Genomic DNA, 26,244 nt, shown 5'->3' on the forward strand with positions numbered 1-26,244 from the left:
ACATGTGATTTCAATCTAAATGAGTGATTGCTCAGAGAAATCAATCTAACTTTGGAGTAATGCCTCCAAATAGCATAGGCAATTAAACTATACAGGAAAAAAATTGAAACCATATCAGTCACACTGTCAGTTTTGCAAGGGAGTTTAGAGAGGAAGCATGAGAGCCAGATACAACTAACAAACACTCTCTAAACTTAGGCCAATAAACACCTCTCCTGAACAAAAACAAAAACCCACCACCACCACCAACAAAAAACAAAACCCCAACAAGAACTAAAATAATGCAGGCAGATGTCCAGCAGAAGAGTGGGGGGGCTATCCAATTTATTGCACTAAATGCAGTATGTAAGATTACCTGCCTTGTGGGAAGATGGCATCTGTGTACCTTTGGTGCAAGCAGCTGAAGGCTGTCAGAGACCGAGTATGGGTTCTTGAGACCAGAATGGCTGAACTGGAGGAGCTAAGGGTGATAGAGAGTACCTAAATGAGACTTTCCAGGACACAGTAGTGCAGTTCATCCCCAGTCTGACAGCCTCTGTACTGTTCAGGAAAATGAAAGTCTTCAGGAAGAACATCAACCTGGAACAGAGGGAAATGATCCCATAGTTAGGACCCTCCTTCCAGATGATATCATGGTATCCTCCTGCACTAAGAAAATCCCTCCACGGGAGGGAACCTCAGTCATTAGGAAGAGACAGGTAATAGTAATGGGGGATTCAATTATTAGAAATATAAATAGTTAGGTTTGTGATGACTGGGAGAACTGTATGGTGAATTGCCTGGTGGGTGTGAAGGCTGAAGACATCTTGAAACATCTAGACAGGCTTATGTACAGTGCTGGGAAGGAGCTGGTGGTTGTGGTTCACGTAGGTCCCAATGACATAGGAAAAGGTCAAAGAAGTGTCTTGGAGGCCAAATGTAGGCTATTAGGTAAGAGATTAAAGTCCAGGACCTCCATGGTAGCGTTCTCTAAGATGCTTCCAGTTCCATGTGCAGGTCCAGTTAGACAGGAAAAACTGCAGGGTCTCAATACGTGGATGAGACAATGGTGTTCAGAGGAGGAATTTAGGTTTATTAGGAACTGAGGAAACTTTTGGGAAAGAAGGAGCCAATACAGGAAGGATTTTGGTGTAGGTGGAGGCTATACTTCCTCTATAGGCTGCACCTACACCAAAATGGAATCAGATTGCTGGCATATAAAATTAAAAAGGTTGTAGAGGAGTTTTTAAACTAAGGGCTGGTAAAACTGGGTGACTGGGCAAGAAAATGGCAGATGAAATTCAGTGTTGATAAATGCGAAGTAATGCACATTGGAAAACATAATCTCAACTATATATACAAAATGATAAGATCTAAGTTACCTGTTGCCACTTAAGAAAGAGATCATTGTGGAGTCATCATGGATAGTTCTCTTAAAACATCTGTTCAGTGTGCTGCAGCAGTCAAAAAACCAAACAGAATGATAAGAATCATTAGGAAAGGGATAGGTAATAAAACAGAAAATACCATAATGCCACTATATATATCCATGGTATGTCCACACCTTGAATAACGCATGCAATTCTGGTTGCCCCATCTCAAAAAAAGATATATTAGAAATTGGAAAATATACAGAGATGGCAACAAAAATGATTAAGGATATGGAACAGCTTCCATATGAGGAGAGATTTAAAAGACTGGGATTGTTCATTTTAGAAAAGAGATAACTAAGGGAGTATATGATAGAGGGCTATAAAATCATGAATGTCGAGGAGAAAGTGAATAAGGAAGTGTTATTTACTTCTTCACATAACACAAGAACCAAGGGTCACCCAGTGAAATTAATAGGAAGCATGTTTAAAACAATCATAAGGATTTAGTTGGGGTTGATCCTGCTCTGAGGGTGATTAGGTCACTTACTTGAGAAGGAGTCTAGATTTGACCTGAAACAAAATTGTTCCAATGTATTTGATATGCCAAAAAATCCAGAAAATTGTGTTTTGGTTCAACCTGAAAGAATTTTTTTAATTATTTTGTTTTATTGGGGGAGGGAGCAGGAGGCTCTTCAGTTATTTGATTTTTGTGGGAGCTAGGCACCCCATTAGGTGCCTCTCTGCATCTTTAGGTGCCTAAACACCTTTAAATATCTGTCCCTAAGAGATTGAGATGTCTAATACCAATTTTGAAAAGTGACTTGGGTACTTAAGACCTAAGTGTCATTGAGAGTCAATGAGCCTTGCAACGCTGAGCAAAGTAGCTCTAAAAACCTCTTCAAATCTGGAATTCAGACTAGAAGTAACAAAGTCATGGATCATGATAGCAAGCTTCACATCCATGAGGAATGACTGCAACCCCCAGTCAGATGCAAATGGGGAGAAAAGCAGTTCTGATCACTGCTACTGTTTGTTTTATCTAGTAGCAATGAGAAATTAATCAGATTCAGGTTTGGTTACAAATGATGGCTGAGTGCCCCCTGTTAGGGAAACTGAAATAAGAGATGTTAAATGAAAAAGTTTCCAGGACACAAGCTACTCCGTCCTCTGTGAGAAGGAAGTGGAAATTTTATCTAACATGCTGGGTGGATGTAAATTCTGAATGCTAATGTGTGAGAACCAGAAAGAGAAACTGATTAATACCAAACTATAAACAAATGTGATACGGACTATTCTGTTTTCATTACCTGTACAGAGTGAGAGGGAAGAAAAGCGAACAAAAAGCAAAAATGGTGGAAAATAATTTAAGTTTTAAAAATTATTTTCAGTTTTAATCATCCAAAGTTTTATTAACAATGCGAGATTATTTTATTCTATTTATTTATTTATTTTGTAAAACATATGGGGCCTGATTATCAGAGGTGCTATGCACGGTCATTTAAGACTGATTAGAAATGGAGCTTCAGATGATCAGTACCTTTGAAATTCATCACCAAGAGCTTTAACTTAATAATGTCCCATAATTTATTAATAATGAGGGCGCTGTAGTTTACAAACAGTAAAAACTGGGCCTGTAGTTGCTTGGTATCACACCTTCTCTTTTTGAGTAAGATTGGGGCAAGACTACTCACCATATCTAGATGCTTCTGATTTCCTTAACTCTTTTCTTACTGGATGTAGACCTGGATTAGGGATTGAAACTGCATTAGTTGTGTTGGTTGATGATCAGGCAATGGATGAAGATTAGGTGTTCATGCTGGTATTATTAGTCCTGCCTTTGGTCATAAGGTGTTGTTGACTTGTCTATAGGCCCTGGCAAGACTGGACAGAGCTGCTTTTCAGTGGCTTTGTTCTTTTCTCTTAAAGAGATCTTATCAAAGAGCTCTCAAGAGTCAGGGGCATCATTCAGTCACCTCTCCTGTGTGACGTGTATATGGGGCTGTTGGGAGGATTAGTAAGGAGACATGGAGTCCAGTGTTTTTAGTATGCTGATGACACCCAGCTTTGTGCCTCTCGTACAACTCATACAGTCTCATTCAGTACTCCAGCCAGTGTCTACTTGCAGCATGAAGCTGGCTGAAGCTCAAACCAACAATAATAAGATGGTGATGAGTGGTTGGGTGAAGCAACCAGAGGAGACAGAAGAAATAATAACATCAGTTCCTTTAATTGAGGGAGTGCTTCTGTCATCAGGGTTTGTAATTTAGATGTGATTCTATCCCTCCAGCTGTTGTTGGATGATCATATCATAGAAGTAAACTAGTCAGTTTTCTGCTATCAGTATCTAGCCAGGAGTTTGCAACCTCATTTTTCATATGTGGATCTTGCCACTTGATCCAAGATTAGATTAGATTATAGTAGATTATTGTAATGCAGTCTCCATGGGACCACTTATTATAATCAGGGCAACTCAAGTGGTGCAGAAGGCAGGAACTCACTTACTGAGTGGGGCATCTCACTGTGATTATGTACCATTAGTACTCTGGGATCTGGATTGGCTGCATATCGGTCTTCAGGTGGAGTTTAAATTGTTGCTTCTGACCCGGAAAGCATTAAATAGCCTGGGAAATGCCTACTGGGAGAGTTCACTTCTCTTCTTGTTACATACTGTCCCAGCTGTGGACAGCAGAGATTCTCAAGCTAAATCCACATTCAGAAATGGGGCTGCTGGTTTTCAGGACTCACCAGTGACACCACTATCTTGGTCCAAAATAGCCCATATTTGTTGAATGTCAGGAAAATCTGAAAGAGCCATCTATTCGAGAGGGTTGGGAGAGAAGGAGCTTTTTGTAGCTAACCACCCAAGTAAAGTTGTGGTTTCTGTGTGAATGGGGTTTTTTTTAATGCTGTTGAGAATATTATATTGAAAATTGAATTGCCTAGATCCTTTGGGTAAGTCTTTTTATTTTTTAAGCATAAAAAGATAAAATAAATAAAACAAGATCTCTGTCATGAAGAACTAAGAATTTAAAGCCTTAAAACTTCTGGGGGACCTACCCACTTGGACCCTCAAGTCTTAGTGGAGTCTCATCCATTTTACTGAGGCTCTATGCAGGCAGATTCATTAGCAGAATCAGGCCCTAAATAGTCAATATTTAGACAAAGGATGAGAAATAAGATGCAAGAAAATGTGAGGTAACCAAGTGGTGAACTTCAGCATGAGTCATGTTACTCTGAAGATTTTATTTTTAAACATGTCTATAGATCTTACATTTGTGGAGTAAGGGTTTTTGCTCCTCTGTTCCTTTGATTTTTACTATATTTTATTGGCCACACTTCCCAACTATTGCTTTAATATTGATATTTTCCTTCTTCCACATTCTGGTTTGCAATTCCATAAATTCTGTTATTCTGTGAAACACAAATACCACTAAATAACCACCAAAATCAGCAATTGAATCAAATGACTTGAAGTTGGTGTCATGGGGAATGAATAACTGAACCTGCAAACTGGGCTGGCAAAGTATAAATTTCTTATGCCAACATTAGAATGCCTTGAAATGTTTTAGAACTTAACCTAGCTGTAGAGAGTCATTGAAGTTCTGCTCAGAATAAACTGCTATTTCACTTTGAGGACACTCCTCAATCCAAGAACTGCACTGTTAATTCCTACATAGTTTGAGTTTATCAGCAGTTCATCAAATTGATAAGTAAGTCTGTGCCAAGCTGAACAATTTTTATATAAAACATCTGACATAATGAAGAGAGAGGAGAGTCCATTTATATTGTACCATGCAATAAAAGATTAATTAAATGCAAATTGTATCCTTTGATATGACTAAGAAGAATAATTCTGTCCCAAATGCAAATAGAACCATATTTTTTCTTTTAAAATATCAAATCTGTAAGATTAATATATGCTTGCAAATTTCTTAGTAGAAACCTATGTTCTTTTAACAAAATGCAACACAATTAATACTTACTATTTAAAATAGGACGATAATAAATGAACTACTGAGTTGTTATAATGAAAATTTGGAGGCTGTTGTACCACGGTTTTATAAGGATTATATTTAAAAAGGACTTCCTAGGAAATAAAGAGGGAAAGATAGAGAAAATAATTTCCTGGGAACCACATTAGCCACCATATAGCCTGTCATAAATCTGATCTGTGTCTGCTCCTACTAATGCCTGGAAAGAGAATTCTTGATTTCAGGCATATGTTCTAATAATATTCTGCTGCAACATGAAGTATCAAGCTGTTGGTGTATGAGAAGTTGAGGCTGCTCCAGTATAAACCTGATATTCACACCCCTTGCAACTTTGACTGGAATTGTTCTTCAGGCTTCATTTTTTGAGCTTATTCTCAAACTACAGTAGAGCTCTTTACAATTTAAAACAAGGACGTAGTCCAATTGTTTATAGCTAAACATGTTATAGACTTTAAAATGACATTTCCTTGACATTTTGACCAATTTGTGTCCCTGTTACTTAAAAATATTCTTTTCTTATATTGTATACAAGTACATGCATAAAATGTTGAGGTTTTACATGATTTTTAATAAAAAACCAAAGTTATTTGCATGCTTTGTCATAGATGTAACCTTCACAGCAGATGCCAGTGCATAAAATATATTCTATGACAAATCTGTGGTGTCAAGTATTAACATACTTCTAGGGTATACAAAGTTGGATGTGAGCACGTCTTCCTGGAGAAAATCTAGATATGAGTAGCAAAATGTTTCTATTAACATTTTTAAACATCAGTACTCATTCTTTGTCACTGCTGCTTTGTTCTCCATCACAGATGTTAATGGCTAACATTTGAGATGTCAAAATTCTGGCAGAGAGCGCAAGTGAGTTAAATGATGCAAGAAGCTTCTCCCTATAAGCTTTGTGCTTCCAGCACAGATGCTGGGCACATTAAGAATCCTTGTGTTCAGGAAGTCCAAAGCTCAGGATGCTCAGCACTTTGCAAGTTTGGGCACTAAGAAATTGAACCCAGTCAATTCAATGTCTGAATGTTTTGTCTGTTGAATAATTTGTTGCTGCGTCAGTATCGTTATCTGTGATGGTCCATATTGTCCATGATTTCTAGTTAAGAAATAATTCTTTTTTTCCAGTGTGACAATGCAAAAGGACTCAAAGCCTTCTATGATGCAATAAAATATGGACCTAATCATCTGATGGTTTTTGGTGGAGTATGTGCAACAGTCACTTCTATCATTGCTGAATCCCTAAAAGGATGGAATTTGGTTCAGGTAAGTCATGACATATAATGCATTTGACTGCTTACTGTCTTCAAATTCTTTAAAGAAACTTTTGAAAAATGAATAACCATTAAAAATGTTGATGAATGCTTTGCAAAATGTTGAATGTGAATAATTCTGCAATAACTTTGGAGGTCAGTGAGGTGATATATAAATGAGGACAGTCATTTCAGATGCTAATTTACTTAACACTTTCAGGAATTGGCATCATGAGGGTTCAAAAATATATGAAAGCTGTTCAGAGCATTTGAGGTGAGACGTTAAAAGTGGTTTGGTTTCCCTTGTGTGTCTTGGCAGATAGTTCTTTAAACTTTACATGACATATGCATGAAATGGTAAGATGAATGAAATCATTTTAAATAAGATCATTCAAGCAACTTGGTTTGCCAATCCAGTGCCTGATATAAAGTCCAGTCAAGGGAATAGAAGGCTGCCATTGACTTCATTAGGCTTTGAATCAATATATCCTCAGTTCTTCACTGAGATTTTTTTTTAAATTATTATTCAAGCAAACTCACACTGACTTCGAAAGGAATTGAAATGAATACATTTTTAGTAAAAACCGTATTTGGCCCATACATCACATCTATCCCAGCTGTTCCATTCTATGTCATTCTCAAAGGTCCCACTTTGTGGGGAATTCCCCTCCATTGAGGAATCCTAGAATTCATTAATACTGATCTTTAAAACAGTCATTCAGAGGACCAGTAAAGAGTAGCATGACATGCCTCATGCCCCCAAAGGTCTAACAAGGAAATCTTAGTCTTCTGGCTAATAATCTCCAGATTCACAGTGGACCATGCAAACTAGCCAGCCAACCTGTGGATGTCATTTGGGATCCTCCCTTGCCTATCTCTCAAATGTGGGTGATTTGGAACTGGCTGTGGAAAGGTTTCATTTGGCTAGTGTGCCTATAGCCACTGTGTAACCAATAAGCTAGTAGTGAGGGGAAAACCTCAAAGAGGTCATTTTTAGCTTTGGTTTGGAATTGGATAAATGACTGAATAGATGGATAGGTTTATTATTTGATCATTAAAATATGCCTTTCATACTGTCCCCATGGAAGTGTACAAAAATTACATGTTATAAATGTATAACAATTACTTAAGCTCTGTAAGTACATTTTTTACACAGGACCCTTGCTAATTCAGTGCACAGGATGGCGACACAAGGGGATAGAATGAAGGCAGTGAAGGGGATGCGGTTGGAGTAGTGAGGGTGAAGGTACAGAGAAGGAAACAGCTGGCTAACTATGGTAGTTTGCTAGCGGAGGGAAAAAACTCATTTCACATTAGTCAGCATGAGACAGAACTATGGAGATTCAAGAGCAAACTTTACGTCAACTGAAATTGTAGTGTGGATGCACTGAATTGGTGGCCTCTGGTATCTTCTTTGTTCATTCCTTGTAACTCTTCAGAGTCTAAGTTATTATTTCACTTGAATTGTTCTACCAGTATTTGTCTAGAATTTTCTCCCTTCCCACAAGTCATTCACTCTCTCTTTAAATGTCACTTAAACACTTTCATTTTCTCTGTATTTTAAGAATGACTCTTTGCAAAGGATTTTCTGATACTTTTTATGAAGGACCTTTCATAGAAACCAAAAAAGGTATAGTTATCAAGAGAAGATTTTATTTTTATTCCTGCACTGTCCCGTGGCTGGAGTTGTTTTCTTCTACGCTTAGGTATCTTGTATGATGTGGAAAAAGTCTCTGCCAACATGAAAATAGAGTATCTCTGGGGGAGAGAGGGAAACAGTGGAAAATGTGACATTCTGATTGACTAAATGATGAAAGAACATAAATGAGAACAGGTTTGGGATGTCATGAAGTGTAATGGTTGGTACAGCAGTAATGAATACAACTTTAGATATAGCTTGCAAAAAAGTAATAATGTTTGCTAGACTGTATTGCCATAGCAATATGTATTATTTGTGAATTAGTTTGATGGGCAGATAAGCACAAATACTTCTGTTTACAAGGTTGCAATTTATTTAACTAGTATCCTTGATTTAAATCTTAACTTCAGTATCAACAAATATACAGGTCTTGGCAAACAAAGCAATAAATGGCATGCAGTATCCCTCAGGACTCAAAACTACCTTCTCCAAAAACTTCAGAGATTTCACCTAAGGGTCTGACATTGAACGTTAATACAAAGTAATGTACATACAAAGTAATGTAGATGATGTAGTAGTAATAATGTAGGTGAAGCCAAAAAGAGGAATAGGAGGGAAAACAATTTCTATAGATAGAACTATTGGCAGTAGGCAGACCTGGCATTACACTGGTAAGAAGAGAATCTAAAAGTGGGTCCCTAACCCAGATCACTCTTTTCTTGTGCTGGCATAGCCACAGAGGCAGTGTACTTAGCTTCCAGTGCATATTGATTTGATTTACCCTCTGGCTGGCTGAAGTGATGGCTTTTCTCCATAAAAGAGGTGCTTTGGTGCAGGACACTCCTGAAGGAGTGGGTGGAGTAGAGAAGAAGAAAATAAAGAGAGAGTGGAGGAGCAGACTAGTTGCTCAAACATCCTTCCATTTGTAATCAAAGATAGGGATAGCTTTCCTGCTCAGAGCTTGATATTTTCCCCAAAGCTTTCTAGACCAGGTGAAAAATACCTGTGCCACCATGCTTTCAAAGTTGTCCTATTCTTCTCCTCCCACCAAAAATTACCCCCAAATCACGCAATCCCATGCAATTTAAGAAAATAAAATAGTCACATTCTGTTTATTGAGTTGTAGCATTTCAATGAACTTTCTAAATAATGAACCTTAATAAAATGTATTGTACACTGCCATCTGTGAATTTATTATTCATTCTTTCCACATCCTGACTTCTTCACTCCACTATTTCTTATTTTAGGTCATTTTTTCACACCATTTTGAAATTGTTGTTTACTTTCTTCTCTCTCCCTCTGCCCTTTTACGTCCTTTTCTTTCCTACTGAGCGTTCTGTTCTGTTCTTCACCTTTTCCCCTTACTTGCTGGCTCTCCTCCTTCCCCAATCCATGATCTTTCTCTCTCTCTTGCTATCTTTAAAAAAATTATCCCCTCACACATCCAGTGACATATCCATTTAGATAATGCCTTTTACAAACCTCAAAATACATTACAGAATTACAAATTATATAGTAATAACTCGCCTACCGCAAAAATGCAGCCATTTCTGGGTAGACCACACCGTAAAAGGCATAGGTTTCATGGATAAATTGAGAGGTAAATATCAAAATACATTGGAAAATATTATGGTGCAGTTGCATTGTATCCATTGATTAAAAGGACTTGCATTTTTGCACAATAACTGAAGATTCTAGTCTGCATATTCCTGACCGCTTAAAAAGATGACAACTTTCTGGGCTTCCGCCTCACAATTCATGCTAATTTGCAGATGGCCTGCAACAACTGAAATGGGAGGGAAGACTGCTGGAGCCCTGGTGGAGAAGTCTCAGGCCAATGATTGACTGAAAATGTCTTAAAGCTATGCTGTAACTGTGCAGAAGACTAAGAAGGGGTTCTTTGCCTCTACAATAGCATCTGCCAAATCTTGATCAGTAGATTTATTTCCGGTCCTATATAGGTTGGTGAATGATGGCTGTCTCTGCCCAGTCGCTGATTTGAGTACCTCCTGTTACAAGGATATTGCTGGTGATTTCGTGGAGAAAATCATCTAGATTAAGACTTAGCTTTCTGCATCCGTGGAAAGAATATGTTTCTAGAGGAGACAAATGCTTCCTTATCTCTAATTGAGTTTCAGCCAGTAATGTTTTCTAAGCAGTCAGATGAACTTCATCATGCAGTCTATGCTCTGGACACATGTCCTTCCTGACTGGTAAAGGTTATGATTCTTTATTTTCCTTTGGGCTCAAGATATTTGAATAGGTTTGCAGTTATTCAACTTGCAGTATTTGGACACTTCTGATTTCCTTAGCCTTTGTCAATCTAGAGAATGACTTGGGTATGGCACAGAAACTGCTCATTTGGCACTGATCTAATGATGGACAAAGAGCAAATATTCCTATTAGTGGTATTAGGTCTGTTAGTTGCCTTTGAAACATTGGTCATGAAGTGTTAAAGATATACCCATGGACTTCAGCAGGTGTTGAGGATGGCTCCTAAGTGGCTTCATTTTTCTCTCTCAGAGGTTTAAGAGGGTAATGTTGGGCAATTTTCCTCTACACTAGACAGCTTTTTCATTTATATATGACTGCAACCTTTTCTTTCCACTATGGACTTTGCCACCATGTCTTCTCAATTACTTTAGGAACCGCCTTCAATTGGACCATTTCAATTTCACTCTTATTTTTTTGGCCCCAAATTTAGGACTATGACGTGCAGAATCCCCATAGTGCAAGCTATTGTTGTCAATATATTGATCTATGGGAAAGCTTGCCTGTTTAGCAATTATTAGACACTAAACATAATACTGATTTTACTGTTACATTTGAATTTAATTTTTATGTTGCAAAGACCTCAGCTTTTTGATAAACATCAGTTTGTCAGAATAACTTTTGTTCAAAATTATTATTCTGCAAAACAATTTGTAGTCTCAGGCTATTTGGTGAGAGAACCCTGGTTCCAGCTGCTTCATACAACAGAGGCAGCACAAACAGTTGAAAACTTTCCCTATACAAACAGCTGAGGTTTCACCTCTCATAGGGCCCTATGAAACCTGCCCCTGCTGTGTAGGTGTGTGGAAGGAAGGGGAGTGGGTGTGATGAAGGAGGGTCAGAGTCCTCAATAATCTAGCCAATCTTTTGTCTCCTCTAAAGCATGTCAGGCCTGTATTGATCCCTAGGGTACCCGGCACTGGAGGAGCAAAATCGTGACTTGTTTACTCTCTGTTACCTACATGTCTTACTTGTTCTCTGCCTGAACTCTGCCCTACATTATTTACTTACAATCATGAATAACTCATTTGCAGTCACTGGATATATACCACTGTAAAACCAGTGTAATTGAGAGGAAAATCAAGTTCAGTACATCAGGATATGGTGTAAGATCACTGACCCTTACATGTGTAGGGCAATTTCTACTCCTTGCCATACTCTAGTTCTTCTAATTACAATATCATTATCATGTCTGGGACTTGAAAAAGACTAACTTATTTCTACTGTCAGTTACACAAGTAACGCCCATTAATTTAGGGTAGCAACTCTCAAGATCAAACTCTTAGACCTGAAAAGTTATTAATTGGATAGCCACCCTTAAAATTCTTAAGTTTAGAGAGATGATCATACACAACAAAATCAACACATACAATACAGAACAGTGAAGAACATTCCAAAGAGCCATAAAATTAACTTATCAGGCTAAGTTATCTAGCAGACAAAGGTATAACACAATCCAATGGCTGGAAATTGAAGGTGAGAGAGAGAGTAATTGGAACCACTGCAACAATTTGCCAAGGGTCGTGATGGATTCTTCATCACTAATAATTTTTAAATCAAGACTTTATGTTTTTCCAAAAAATATGCTCTAGGAATTATTTTGTGGAAATTCTATGGTATGTACTAAAGCAGCATTCAGACTGGATGATCACAGTGATCTCTTCTGGATTTGGAATCTATGAGAAAAGTTGATGCTTTTTTCTCAACGATTACTCTCGGTTTGCCCCAGTGTAAACTACAAATACACAAGCATTCATATCAGTGGAGAATCAGACCCACTGTGTTTCAGTTATCTAGAATAATGTTTATTTTAGGCCCACTGTGTTTAAATTAGCTAGAATAATGTTATCCCAAGACTCCAGGATGAGATACAATTAACATTGTACATCTTACCCAGAGCATAAAGACAAATATTTAGCCAATGGGAACTTCCCTTCCTTTCCATCTTCTGCTCATATGTATAAAATTAATTTAGTTTAACAAGATGAGCTGTATTAATCTGACTTCTATCAGTTGAAGACTGGCTTCTATCCAGTATTAATTTTATTTAAGTATGATTATCTATTCCATTTCATCTCACCCAAATTGTGTCTACGTTGTTGAAACAAACAATAAACTAGCGTCACCAATACAGCTTTTGTCTTTGAGCTAATGTCAGTAAGTCCAATTCATTATAAATTGAGTAAAGATCTTTTTTCAATCACGTCTTAAAATAAAGTACACAATACATCACAAATTGGGTCAGAACTATCAAACACTAAAGCTGAATCTGTGATCTGCATAATCAAAAACAGAAAACATGTCCTACAGAAGAATCATGAATTAACTGATTTGTCCAAAACATTCACTCCTTTCCATTTAGTATTTGATCAATATGGGAATGAATGGAAGCACACAGGTCCAGGTACCAGATAAATGATCTCCTGCAACTTAGTGAGAGAAGAATCAAAAAAGCTTCAGTTCAGTTCAAAGGCTACTTATAATCTTATTACCAAATAAATCCTTTTGTTTCCATTCAGATCCTCTTAGAAGCTGAGAATGTAAGATTTAAACTTTGGGCTACAGTCACACATTACTGTGGTTATGTTTCACATTGCTCAGTCTAGTAAATTAAATGCTAACATATTAATGGGTGCTGTTTTTCATTTATCATGGTCTTGATTAAAACAGTATCAGGTATCTGACCAAAATAATTATCTCATTTTTTGCTGGGTTAAGTGGGCTCTGTGATGTGGCATGCATCTGCAACTTGGCATAAAGCAAAGCATTAGTGAAATACCCTGGTACATGTATATTTTCTAAAAATACACAATGTGATGATTTCCAGACTGCCTAACACAATATCACCTTTCCATTTTTGTAGGCTCTTTGAACCTAATTTCAAAATTTGGTTAAAAAAATTCCAACATCTTAATTCAAATTTCTGACAAAGAATTTGGCTCAATAATTTGTTCATTTAATTACCCACTCAAGTCTCAGGGCTACATTTGCCTTTGGAGAGTTTTTCCCCTCAGCTCTGTTTGCCCTTCAGAGGCGTTTGCAGTGCTGATGACCCTCAGAGAGAGAGAACAAAACTAAGAAAGCTAAAGGCAGAAGGAAAGGCGTGGATTCTCTGCTCTATCTTCCTTGCTGAGTTTTTCTTTGGGGAGCTTGGCCATCTCTGTGGACAGAATGCAGTTTCCTCCACATACAGAACAGTCTTGGCACTGTTGCCTTTGCACTGCTACCATGGGCAGTAAGGGAGCCAGGTGTGATTAGAGGAGCCAGTTCTTTTGCACTTAGATTATCTGTGATCAAGTCACCTCTTAAAATTCCCTTGGATAAACTAAATAGATTAAACTTGACAAGGTGGGTGAGACTGTGACACACTGTCTCCCTCTCCCTCCCCACCATGATCACCCTTATAGTGTAATTGTGTATTGTTTAATGCAAAGTATGTTGTGTCAGATGTTTTGGAGTGCTTATGGCATACTGAACATTATTGTTATAGTAATAGGTTTGTTGCAGTGCCATGTCTATGGTTATGAGGCTTTGCTATGTGATATGCCCAAATATGTGTCTTATGGCTTGAGACAGATCCAGGCAAAACTCTGATCAGAGGAGCAATTCACATCTCACTAAGGCATGCATAAAACAAACCCAGCTCCGCAGCATTCCAGGAACAAAGCACTAGCCTAGATATCAACAGAGGATCAAAAGAACTTTCAAGTGAGCCACCCCGCCTTTTCCTTGATCAGCTTGGAGCCACGATAAGGTACTGCTCACTGACTCAAGATATGGATGAACCTATACAAGGACATTGTTTGTCACCTGAACCTGAAGGGGGGTGCGAGGGAAAAAGGAACATTTTAAAAAGAGGAGACATTTTGCCATGCTCTCTCTCTTCCACCTCCATCTACAAACACCACTAAGCAACTGAAGTGCTGAAAGGAATCCAGCCAGTCTGTGGTGATAATCATCTGAGTTTGTAATGTTGATGAAAGTGTTAAGTTTAGTTTAGAATGTGTTTGGCTTTTGTTTATTTTGACTACACCTGACTTGCTTTTCTCTGTCTTATAATTACTTAAAATCTTTCTGTAATTTAATAAATTTGTTTATGTCACCTAAAACAGTGCATTTGGTTTAAGGTGTGTTAGAGACTCCATTTGAAGTGACAAGGCTGGTGCATATCAATTTCTTTGATACATTGACAAACACATGAGCTTACAGTGTTCAGTGGGCGGCACTGAACACTGTATGATGGTAGTTCCTAGGGTTGCATCTGGGACTTGGGATAATGGCTGGAGTCATTCTGTTGCATAACCTAAAGTGTGGCTGGCTAGAAGCATTCACTCACTGAGTTGGGGACAACTTACTTGCTGGAGGCTGTGCGTGGACACCTAGGAGTGGGAGTCCTCACAGCAAAGCAGAGTAAGACGGGCTCCAGGAGTGGGAGATTGGTCTGACATAGCGATTCACCAGACCAGATTGCACTAGGGGAATGTCACAGAGGCAATATCTTTTATTGGAACAACTTCCATATTTGGGGAGAATGGGGGGCAAGGCCCAGCGGGGTTGGTGCCAGCTCTGCATTGCAGGCTCAGGAAGGGAGTGCCACCACCACCACCTCATCTCAGCAGGCCACCCAACCTGTCTGGGTTGGAGAGGGGGCACAACCAAAAATTATAACCCAAAGGGAGGGGCTCAGCTCAAAAAGTTTGAAAACTGCTCAGTGTGCAAGGAGAAGGTAGCTAGGAGCTGTGTGCAGGGAGGGGTGTAGCTCACAGTGCAGGGAGGGGGAGCAAGCAGCTGTGTGTAGGCAGGAGGCAGTTCATGATGCATGCAGGGGGTAGGTAGGGGCTTTGTGCAGGCAGGGGGGAGCTCAGGGTGCAGGGAGGGGAAAGCGAGTGGCTGTGTGTCAGGAGGGGCTCCCCACGGTTGCTGCTCCTGGAAGTCTTTGCTGGACCTGGAGCCAGGTCCCCTCACCTGGGCATCTCTTACCAACTTTGTGAGCAACGGGAGCTAGGAGCTGAGAAGCAGCTGCAGCTCTGTGCACCAGCAGCCAAGGGGGAGTGCTGTGGCCGCCTGCTGCACAGCAGCAGTTGCCCTGCTGCCCACCTCCAGCCAGCGTCTGGCCTCTGACCTGGCCAGGGAGGGGTGTTGAACTGCCCCTGGGGCTGTCCCACTGTGGTTACAGTGCTGCAATTGGGGGGGGGGGGCAATGCTCCCCCTGTAGGCCTCCCAAAATCCTCCCATGACAACTTCTGTTGGTGGAAAAGACAAACTTTTGAGCTCCACAGAGCTCTTCTTCAGGTCTGGAAAAGGTAACCAGAGTGTCACAGATAAAAACAAAGTAGGAGAAATTATTGAGCATAAGATATGTTGCAGGAAATGACTTAAAAAGAGGTGGGCAATTAATACCTCTGCAGTCATGGGATAAAGGACGGTTAGTTGGTTACAAATTGCTTTAATGAGCTGTATAACCAGTGTCTCTGTTGAGACCATGATTTTTAGTGTCTAGCAGACTTGTGAATTTAAGTTTCCATGTATGTCTTTTGAAAATGTTGTGCAAGTTTTCTTTGAGGACAAGGATACATAAGTCAGATGTGAAGTGTTCACCCATGGGTGATAGAATATGCTCCGAATACCACAAAACATGCTCCAAAGAGAAAGTCCTCGATACATGTTAACACACTTAAAACTGCCTTCACCAAACAAGGACACTCCATCACAGAAATAGATCATATCATGGAACGGATCACCCAGATACCCTGAGAGAACCTTTAATACAGAAAAGAACCCCTACTGACCACACGCCCCTACTTGTTACTTACAGCTCCCACCAGAATCCATATGGGGTATCATCAAACAATTACAACCCGTATTTGAGGGGGACCACATCCTGAAATAAATTTTTCCCAAACTCCCTCTTCTGGCCTTCAAACAACTCCTCAAACTTGCCAAGCTCATCATCAAAAACAAATTCCCCACATACCAGGACGCACCAACTCAAAGTGGCACCAGACCCTGCTAGAACAACAGATAGAAAACCTGCAGAAATATCTCAATTGCTACGATGGATACCCCTATGTTGCGGGGTACATCCACCCTGTCTCCCTGCAGGGCAGGTTGGGGAGTGTGGCATCCCCATCGTTAGAGCTCACCTGACTGTCCTTGGACTCAGGGCAGTATGGCTTAGCAACCAGCATCAAGATGGCTGCCCTGGGAATCAGGGCTGTTTGGCCCCAGAGCCGGAGTCAGGGGGAAGGGCGACACCAGGGGTTGATGGCAGGGTAGGGGGACCTGGGCCCTCCCTACTCCACTAGGTCCCAGCCTAGAGCCCTGGCAGTGAGAAGGTTGCTTACCAGTGAATCAGTGGGGGATGTGACTGCAACACGCTGACACATCCCCTGGGTCACAGCTGTCTTCCCCCCACCCAAGGGTGCTTCCAATCGTCTCCTGATGCGGTGGTCCACAGGTTGTCTGGGCCTTCTGACTCCAGTTGGGGGTCTGGACATACCACGTATCTTGCCTGGGTCTCTGGCGGCCTTGGGCAAGGGCTGCAGCAGTTTCTGTGCTAGAGCCTCCATCATACATCCATCCTCCTCAGCTGTCAGCCAAAAATGCCGGGCTGCTCCCTTTTATACTGGAGCAGCAGTTGGAGCATTCCCAGCATGGCCTGGGGGGGTGGTACTTCTGTCTCCCACAGTGAGTGGTTAACCCTTTCTGGGCTAATGCAGGGTATGTCCATCCCATCACACCCCATAACACACCTTTCAAGATCCATGGGTCTTACACATGCCTATCACAACTGTTATGTTTGATAATTAGAATTACTTTGCACTTAGAGAGAAACTAGCAGACATGGACACAGGTATACTTAAGACCAGAACATTCTTCTTTAATAGACTCAAGACTCACATCAACAGCTTAGGCTACCCCATAATACTCTAGCCTGTTCGCTACGGCAAGTAGGCAGGATACAAAGTACATAACAACAATGTGTCATACCTCATCCAGTGCATCAAATGCCCCAGCAGTAATTATCTGGGTGAAACCAGACAATCGCTACACTCTCATATGCATGCATGCAGAAAAATGCTAAAAGAGAAAAAACACTCTATCACATGTGGGCAAACACTTTCTACAAAGCGATCACTCCAAATCTGACTTCTCAGTACTCATCATCAAAGGAAACCTGGACAACGCCTAAAAGAAGAATTGGAACTTAAATTCATAACTCTGCTAGGAAACGGAAAACCATGGACTGAACAGAGACACTGGATTTATGGCTTATTACAACAATCTGTAATTTACTAACCCTCCTTAGTACTATGACTGCAAAGGTGTTAATTACCACTTCATTTTAAGTGGTTTCTTGCAACATCTTAACCTCTTATGCTTAACAATCTGTCCCACCTTGCATTTAGCTGTGACACTCTGGTTACCTTTTCCAGACCTGAAGACAAGCTCTGTGAAGCTTGAAAGCTTGTTTCGTCCACCAACAGAAGTTGGTCCACTAAAAGATATTACCTCATCAACTTTGTCTTCTTATACCCTGGGACCAAAACTGCTACAATAACTCTGCAAACAACATTAGATTAAGCTTGTTTAGTCTCTCTCTATAAGGCAGGTTTCCAGACCTTGCATCATTCCTCCAGCACTTTTCTTAGCTATTTCCAATTTTTCTGTTTTCTTTTTCAAGTGTGTGTAACAGCATGGTCTGCCTCTAAGCACCAGAGGCCTGAAGCAAGCCAGCCCTGTCCAGTATTTATATATAATAGAGGAGAGGAAAGGTGTGCTCTATAAAGACCAAGGCTTTCATTAAGGAAGGAGAAGCTGGAGCAGCAGAAAGGTCCCTGGGAGAGACTATCAGAGTCCTCTGGGATGGGAAGCAATCAGAACCACCTGGGGGGAAAGGGCCTCCAGGGAGAAAGCTCTGGAAGGTGGTGCTCAGATAAAAGAGCAAGGAAGAGCTCTGAGAGCTGATGAGCCGAGGCAAAGGGTATGCAGAGGGGGTGTCCAGAAAGGTGCCAAGTTCATGTTTTCTTATGTTTCATAAGGACATGGTAAGATCATTGCTGAAGGTCAGCAGGGAAGCAGAGCTTTAGTGATGGCCGAATATCCTCTGTTTATAATTTCTAGTCCATTGGATATTATCAGGCTTGGACTGTGAAGATTTGTGTGTTTTTAATAAGTGAGCACAAACAAGGGTGTTATTGTAATGGGGAGTTTGTAAAGCCCCTATTAAAGCACTTGAGGAGGGGAAAATTGAGGCAGAACACCCCATCTATTGGGTTTTGCCTCTAGCGGTCACTATGAGACACTGTGCATGATTGTGTGGAAGTCAGACTTGACACAGCCTTCAAATAATTGTGTCATAAATGTTATATACAGAAGCAATATCCTTTCCTTTCTTCTACTCTATATTCTCCTGATTAGGCATCCATGGATTGTATTTGCCCTCTCAGATATGATATCACACTGGGTTGGTTATCCACCACGCCTAAATCTCTTTGAGTCAGTGTTTTCGAAAATATAATTCCCCATTCTGTAAGTGTGACCTACATTCCTGTCAGCCAAACATGTGCTCTCATCAAAAAACAATACCAAGAGGGTTTCACAAGATCTTGTATAAAACCCTGATGATTGCTATTAATTATACTGTCATCATTTATTTGATTACATCCCACATTGGCCTTTCTATGATTTTGCCCAGGATAACAAATTGACACTGAAATTAGTCCTGCTTTGAGCAGGGGGTTGGACTAGATGACCTCCTGAGGTCCCTTCCAACTCTAATATTCTATGATTCTATGATTCTATGACACGTTACCAGGTCATCCCATGTACCCTTTTGAAGTATTGGCACAACATTAGCCTTTTTCCAGTCCTCTGGAACTTCCCCAGTGTTCCAAGATTTGTAAGATATCAACTTCAATGGCTCAGAGAACTCCTCAGGCAGTGCACCTACTGTCAAAAGAACAGCTATTTTACCTCCTGTTGTGCACTAAAGATATTTGGCTGATAACAAATGTGTTAATTAATCCATCCTGTCAAGCATCCAGTGCATATTTGAATACCCATCATATACAGCTTGATAGTCTACCTCCACAAATTCCAAATCTGCTCTTCCCACTATTTCTAGAGAGATAACTAGAAAAGTTATCTAGAAAAGAAGATATTATGACTAGGGTGTTGGATAGGCCTGAATTTAGATAGTTTAGAAAAATGAAAATCCAGCATAAACTTCTATTTAGCTAAGGAGAAAGATGCTGGGAAGTTGTGTAAAGTCCCAAAGCTAAAGAGAAAAGGCTATTGTACCTGCTCTTGCACAGTGTAGTTTGTGAAGCGGGTACAAAATTACTTTTTTCCCCATGCCTGCTCAAGTAAAGAAAGCTGAGACTCTGGAGAACAATTTAGGGGTTTGGCTGTGTCCTCTGTGCCTCTCCATATGGGTATACCTTACACTTTGGTAAACACTGACCTACACAATATGGTGGAAGTAGCCACTGTGACAGACTGACAATATCCTGTAATATCCTGGACAAACCTTATAGAAGTAATATAAAATTTACTGAATTAAGTTAAATTTTATTGAAGTAGGTTTAATTTCTTTGGGATCTATTGTATTATAAATGCAATTTGGTATGTGTTATTGTGGCAGTGTATGTACTTTCTCTAGTGTGTGTGGGTGATGCTAATGTAATTTCTCTGTGATCAGCCCTTTGAAACCAGCCCCCTTGAGAGGTTTGCATATACTAGTTCAAACTAAATTCTCCAGGGACCAACAGAGTATTTTAGATTAATAGCCTGGTTTTAAACCGCCTCAGGGCTTTCTTCCTGATCCAGCAAACAGACAGGACCCCAGTCCACAGAGGGCCCCAATCCTTAGAGAAGGGTTGGAAGGACGGAGCCTACTAAGGCCTCATAAGACTTTGTGCCAGTTCTGATCTGAGGCTGTTATGAACTTATGACCACAGAAGAGACCCTTCTATGTGGTTTTGAAGGAGTCACCTGCGAGAGCCCATGTTGTAGTTAGGATGATGCCTGGTAAGCTTATTAGTATGTGTGTAGGTTCTTCTGTTGCTTTTAATGTTTTCTCTGCAGGGCTTTTGCACAGAAAGCTCTATGTGGAGTCTATAACTGTTGGAAGCCACTCTGTTAACTGTCACTGAAGAGAAAGCAAAGGGGCGTGCTTGGACAGCATGTCTCTGCTAGGAATAACACAGTGAAGGCAGTGCAGCCTGGAAATACCCTAATCAGAAGGGAGCGAAACACAGGTCTCCCCCCAAGAAAGGCAACAGCTGAAGAGCTGGAAGCCTGAGTGTGGGTGCCCTTGCTGGACCACTGTGGAGAAATACAGGTGCAGTTGCCCTGAGCTGTGACAGACCCATGGAGTAACTTGGCAGCCTGGGGTGTGACCCTTGGCCCCAAACATCTCCCCAGGTCTGGCTAGTTACTTGAACTACATCCTACATTATGGGCCAGTTTAGAGTTATGATTAAATTACTGTTGAACAAATACTGCCATGACAAAGTCTGTGCAATCACATTTATTTCCATGAGGTTCTGAATCCTTTTCCTATTGTCAAACTTCACTTGGGGCATGAAAAAGGGTCCACTATCCTATCTATCCTGGGCTGCTCTCACCATGTCCTTTGTATTGTTAAATGCTATTTGTTTCCCTTCTGCCAGTACTGTTTGGGATTATTTTGGTTGGCCCTTTTTCATATTCTTCTTGCTGCCCAAGGTGTGTCTACTATGGCGGATGCTCTGGCTTCATTCTTAACACATCTACCAGATATTTCCATCTTCTTTTCTCAATAATTTTGTACATAAAGAGTTGTCGAGCTCTGTGATTAATCTCAGTATTAATTAAAAATTAATTCCATTTAATACCTAGTATTTTCCTAACACATTTTCTTTTGAAGGCATTTAGATGTCTGTCTATCTTCTATGGATTCCTATCATCAGCATCCATATGTTCAGGTGGAAATAACATTTGAGTTGAAAATTCTAATTTGATCTGTAAATGTAGATTGTTTTTGATCACCAAATCTTGTTTAAGATGTTGTATGCCAAGTTGTGACATCATTTCCTTCTGGATATTCCTATTGTCTTGCTTGTTACTGGCAAAATATGTGAATTGACTCACCTTTTGTATTCCTTTGCCTGTTAATGTAATGCTTGAGTTGGGAGTTGCTGGGATTCTCATTAGATTTGTTTTTTAAATAGCTAATTATTATCCCCATCTTGTTTACAATGCTGTACAGTCTTTTGTTCTCTGCTTGTAGGTTGGTTGAGTTGTCACTTAGAAGAGCTACATGCTCAGCAAAACTTAGGTATTCAAGTGTACTGAGGTTAAGCTGTGAGATTCCTGTGTTGTACCAGTCTGCACTTTTTCTCAGTATGAAGTCAAAGGCAGTGCCAAAAAGGAGATGTGAGAGAATGCATCCTTGTTTGACACCAGTGTCTATGTCGAACCATTCATTCAAGTCTGCTTTTACTTTAACTGCAAGCTACACCTTGAGTTAAAGCTTGACTGGTGTTAATTATTCTTGTTGGCATGCTATAATGCTTCAAGATGTTCCAGAGTGAATCACAATGAAGGCTGACAAATACTTTAATGAAATTTGAGAAGTTTATGATAAGTGCTCTTTGTCATTCAATGCTCTTTAATGATTATTCTTAGGGTGAAAAATCTTGTTGACACATGATCTTCCAGGTTGAAATGCAGCCTGCTCTTCCTTTTTCTTGGCCTCATCCACTTCCTTTATTCTGCTTAAGATACTGTGGTAGACTTTGCCTATCACTAAATGGAGTGTAATATCTTGCCAGTTACTGCAGCTGCTTAGGTCACCATTATTTGATATTTTGTGTATGTAATCTTTCCATTGCTCTGGAGGTTTTTCCTTGTCTGATACTTTATTGAAAGTTCAGTAACTTTATCAGTGGTCTCATCATCACAGGCTCTCAACATTTCCCCTGTGATTTGGTCTTCTTCACCTGTAGCTATCCCAGGCAAGAGTTTATTTTATTTTTTAAACAAAAGAAATCATTAAACAGTTCGCTCTCCTATTTTAATCAATATTGTTTCATTTAATTTTATTTAAACCACAAATCTGAAGACGTCTTTAGATGAACAGATTCTGATTTGAAGACCCTGAATCTATTGAAAAAAGGAGAATGACTCACCCAGTAATAGAGAAAGGGGAGTGTTAAGGTCTAGTTTTACATTATTATTTTATATCCATTGGATTAGAAGAAAGTGAAATGTGGGAGATCCAAGATCAGTGTTTGTTACCAGGGCTCAAGACTTTTAAACCACTAGAGTCATTCAGTAGATGGGATATTTCAAGACTTCAAATAATTTCCATATAGCTGTATTATTTTGCGGCATTAGATGCTACTCAGTTAAATCAGAGTTTTGGTTGACACTGCTATACATGGTGCTGCTTAATGCATTTGGCACGGTTGAAAGCTTTCTCCTGCAGTTCGTTGCCCTCCAGGTTTTCCCCTTTGCCTTCACTGCATCATTCCACTCTGTTCATGCCACAAAGTAAAATGTACCTGCTTATTGATATTTTTCACTTTGTAGTCCTTAGCTACGAAACAAAGGAAGGTGTGGATCAGACAGAGAGAGAGAGTTCAGCTGCAAAGATATAGAAACATCCATTGCATTCTTTGTGGATATGAGACTGGAAATTAACTCACCAATGACAGCAACACCTCTGCAGACGAAACTCATTTATGAACTTGCATTAAAAAAAAAAATGTCATTTTAATTGGCAAATTTCCCTGTTACTTTCTCAAATATCCTGTTTCTCAATCATTAAAATTTAGTAGAGCTGGAGGAGCCAAGGCCAATAGTGCTCAGTGACTTCATAATTCATGTGGATGACGAATCCTTAGAGCTGGCTGTGTTGCAAACTCTCATGAATTTGGCATGAGCAATGTAATTTTGGCCTCTGGTGGAGGAGGTCTTGTGAAAACATGATAATCTCCTTCCTTCATATTATTTTGGAATGAGAGTAAGGGACAAGAGAGAGAATTCAATTCCCTATACTTTAGGAGAAAATCCATTAAGGTGCAACCAGGACACTATGAGTTCTAGCTTCCGCTCTTCCAGTGACTCCAGTTAACATTTCCGTAGTCTTCACATGCCTCATTATTAACCAAGACATCTAATTGTTACTTTTGGGGAGGTAGCCCATTATTCAACCATTTTAGAGAAAGGACAACTGAGATATTGCATAAGGTCACATCAGGCAGCGCTCATAATAGAGCCCGGCTCTTCTCCACCTCCACTGAGCCTTTCTGAAATTGCACTGTATTGGTCAATAATCTCTTAGCTGGGGATGAAATTCAGGTGTCCATGCTGATGCTGTTGATCTGTCAGCAGTCTTTGATACTGTTAAGCATAAGGTGGTATTAACTCATTACTACTGAAGACTGCAGCAGGAGTGGATGGTGCTGTTCTCGGATGGCTCCGTCATTTCATTGCTGAACACTCACATAAAGGTACGGAGGCCTGGAAGAGGCTAGTGCTGGGATCTTCATATCCTTTCTGAGAACTAGGGAGATGGAAGATCCAGGATTGTAATTCACCATCAGGCTGGGAGGGAGGGTGACTGTTTACTGGAATCTTTACTCCTATCCCATACTGAGAGTGCACTTGCAAGGATCTTCACTCACTCTGGAAAAAATTAGAGGAAAGTTTATTCATCTGGAAAGCACATTAAGTGCGGTCCTAATGGATATTAACAATTCATAGAACACTGGATAAAATAATTGTAAGAGAATGGGACAAGCCAAAGAGACTGTGTTTTTTGCTTAGATCTTTTAATAGACTTTCTGGATTACCTGTCAAAAAATCCAGAGTCTGGATGAAATCTGAGTGGATTTAGTTTTCTATTAAAAACTAAGCACTAGGGAGATGCAGAATAAATGTTTCTTTCCCCCCTAAATAGCCAAACTATTGGCTTTTTTCAGGAAATAAACGTTTCCAAATTTTAATTGGAAAAAAATGTTAATTCAGATCCTTAGGCTCTGGGATATTAGGAGATCTCCAAATCTCACCCTGACATTTCAACCACTGTGTTTGTTATGTGTTGTGGTTTTATTGTTGTGTTTGTTAATTAAACTCAGGGTTGGATGAAGGCAAAAACACTGTTGGACCATGCCTAAGGTCCTAGCCCCTGGTCCTGTACAGAGGTCAGAATCTCTGGATTTTTTTTTAAAGTAAGTTTCTAGCCCTCAGGGTGGTGGTGGAAACAAAAGTTTGAAAACATGCCCTGAGTGTAACAGTGATGAAACAGATAAAGTAACAAACTTCCTGATCTCACAAAGCCTGAAGCAATAGCTCTGAAAGGGAGAACTACCCCATGCATTTTATGAAATGTTAACTACACCTGGTAGCATGAGGGAGGGTGGCTGGAGAGGATTTTGAGTGTGACAGGAGGATTAAACTGTTGCAAGCCTGGCCCACTCACCCAAGCAGATACACTCAGCTGATAACAGACAAGTATTGGGGGACCCTCTGCAGTTTCCCGTCTCTCTTGGTACCCCAGGGCCACTCCTGGGAGGCAATAGAGGGTTCCCATGATGCTGTTTCCTTTGGGAGAAAAGGGGTCCCCTGGTCAATGCAACTCCAAGTATTGGATGGTGCCAAGTCATAGGCTTGTGCCGGTAGAACCACGGGGTCCTATGGTCAGACATGCATCTGTTTAGGGCCTTGGATTGCCTTAATCTGGTTCTGATTAAACTCACTTAATTCTGGTCTCTGGCAGAGGTTGGAAACAGTTTTAAATACACTCATAGTTAGGGTTTGCCTACATGTACAGCGCTGCTATGGTGCATCTACAGCGCTTAGACACTTAGTGAAGACACTACCTATGCTAACAGAAGAGCTTCTCCCACTGGTATAGGTACTCCAACTCCCCAAAAGGCTGTAGCTATGTCAATGGGAAAAGCCCTGCCATTGACATAGCACTGTCTACACCGAGAGTTCAGTCAGTATGACTGTATTACTCAAGGGGTGGATTTTCAAGGGGTGATGTAGTTATACTGACATAAATTTGTAGGGTAGACCAGGGCTTATATTTTAATGCCAGAAGGGACCATTATGATCATCTGGTCTGATGTATTGCCCTACACAGCTCAAAATAGGATTTTGTGCACTTATCACTGCTTTTAGACTGATACTATATTGCTTTTTGTAAGTGAAGGCTTAGTAGCTGGCTACTATGGTGGCTGATGTTAGCTTAGGTTTTTAGCTTTCAGTATAAAACAATTAAGCTACTAAAGCCCTGATTCAGCACAGTACTTAGGCATATACGTGCATGTGCTTCTGTGCTTTGTTGAATTGAGGCTTAAAGCAGCCAGCCACAATGACACACTACGGAAATGTATTGTAACTATGCCTTGGACTTGGACAATGGGTGTAGATGGCTCATTTAGTCACAGCCATTTGGATTGCCTGGTAAACTGGGCACAAATAATGTGTGGGGCTTTTTCCCCTTTTTCATATGGCCAAATTAGTTTATACATCTAGGAACCGAGACTGTAGGTCATACTTGCAGGATGAGCAACTATATCATGGATATCAGTGAACTTGAAAAGTTCTTAGAGGTAGAGGTGGGTAACCAACTGAACACAAGATTTTACTCTGATGCTTTGGGTAAGAAGGCCAATATGAGACATGGATATATAAACAGGAGACTATGGAGTAGGAAGACGGTATTATCTCTGTAT

General features: G+C 40.2%; 1 protein-coding gene across 1 annotated transcript in view; it reads left to right on the forward strand.

The window, feature by feature from the left end:
• Positions 1-26,244, forward strand: part of GABBR2 (gamma-aminobutyric acid type B receptor subunit 2) — a 761,509-nt gene that overhangs the window by 172,424 nt on the left and 562,841 nt on the right. The window contains exon 2 of the mRNA XM_067569912.1: positions 6,476-6,613. Within this exon, the coding sequence (XP_067426013.1) occupies positions 6,476-6,613 (138 nt within the window). The remainder of the gene's footprint in view (positions 1-6,475; positions 6,614-26,244) is intronic.

The sequence above is a fragment of the Emydura macquarii genome, unplaced genomic scaffold (genome assembly GCF_026122565.2).
Source record: "Emydura macquarii macquarii isolate MOO-44397 ecotype Brisbane River unplaced genomic scaffold, CSIRO-AGI_Emac_v2 contig_2948, whole genome shotgun sequence".
NCBI classification, from domain to species: Eukaryota; Metazoa; Chordata; order Testudines; family Chelidae; genus Emydura; species Emydura macquarii.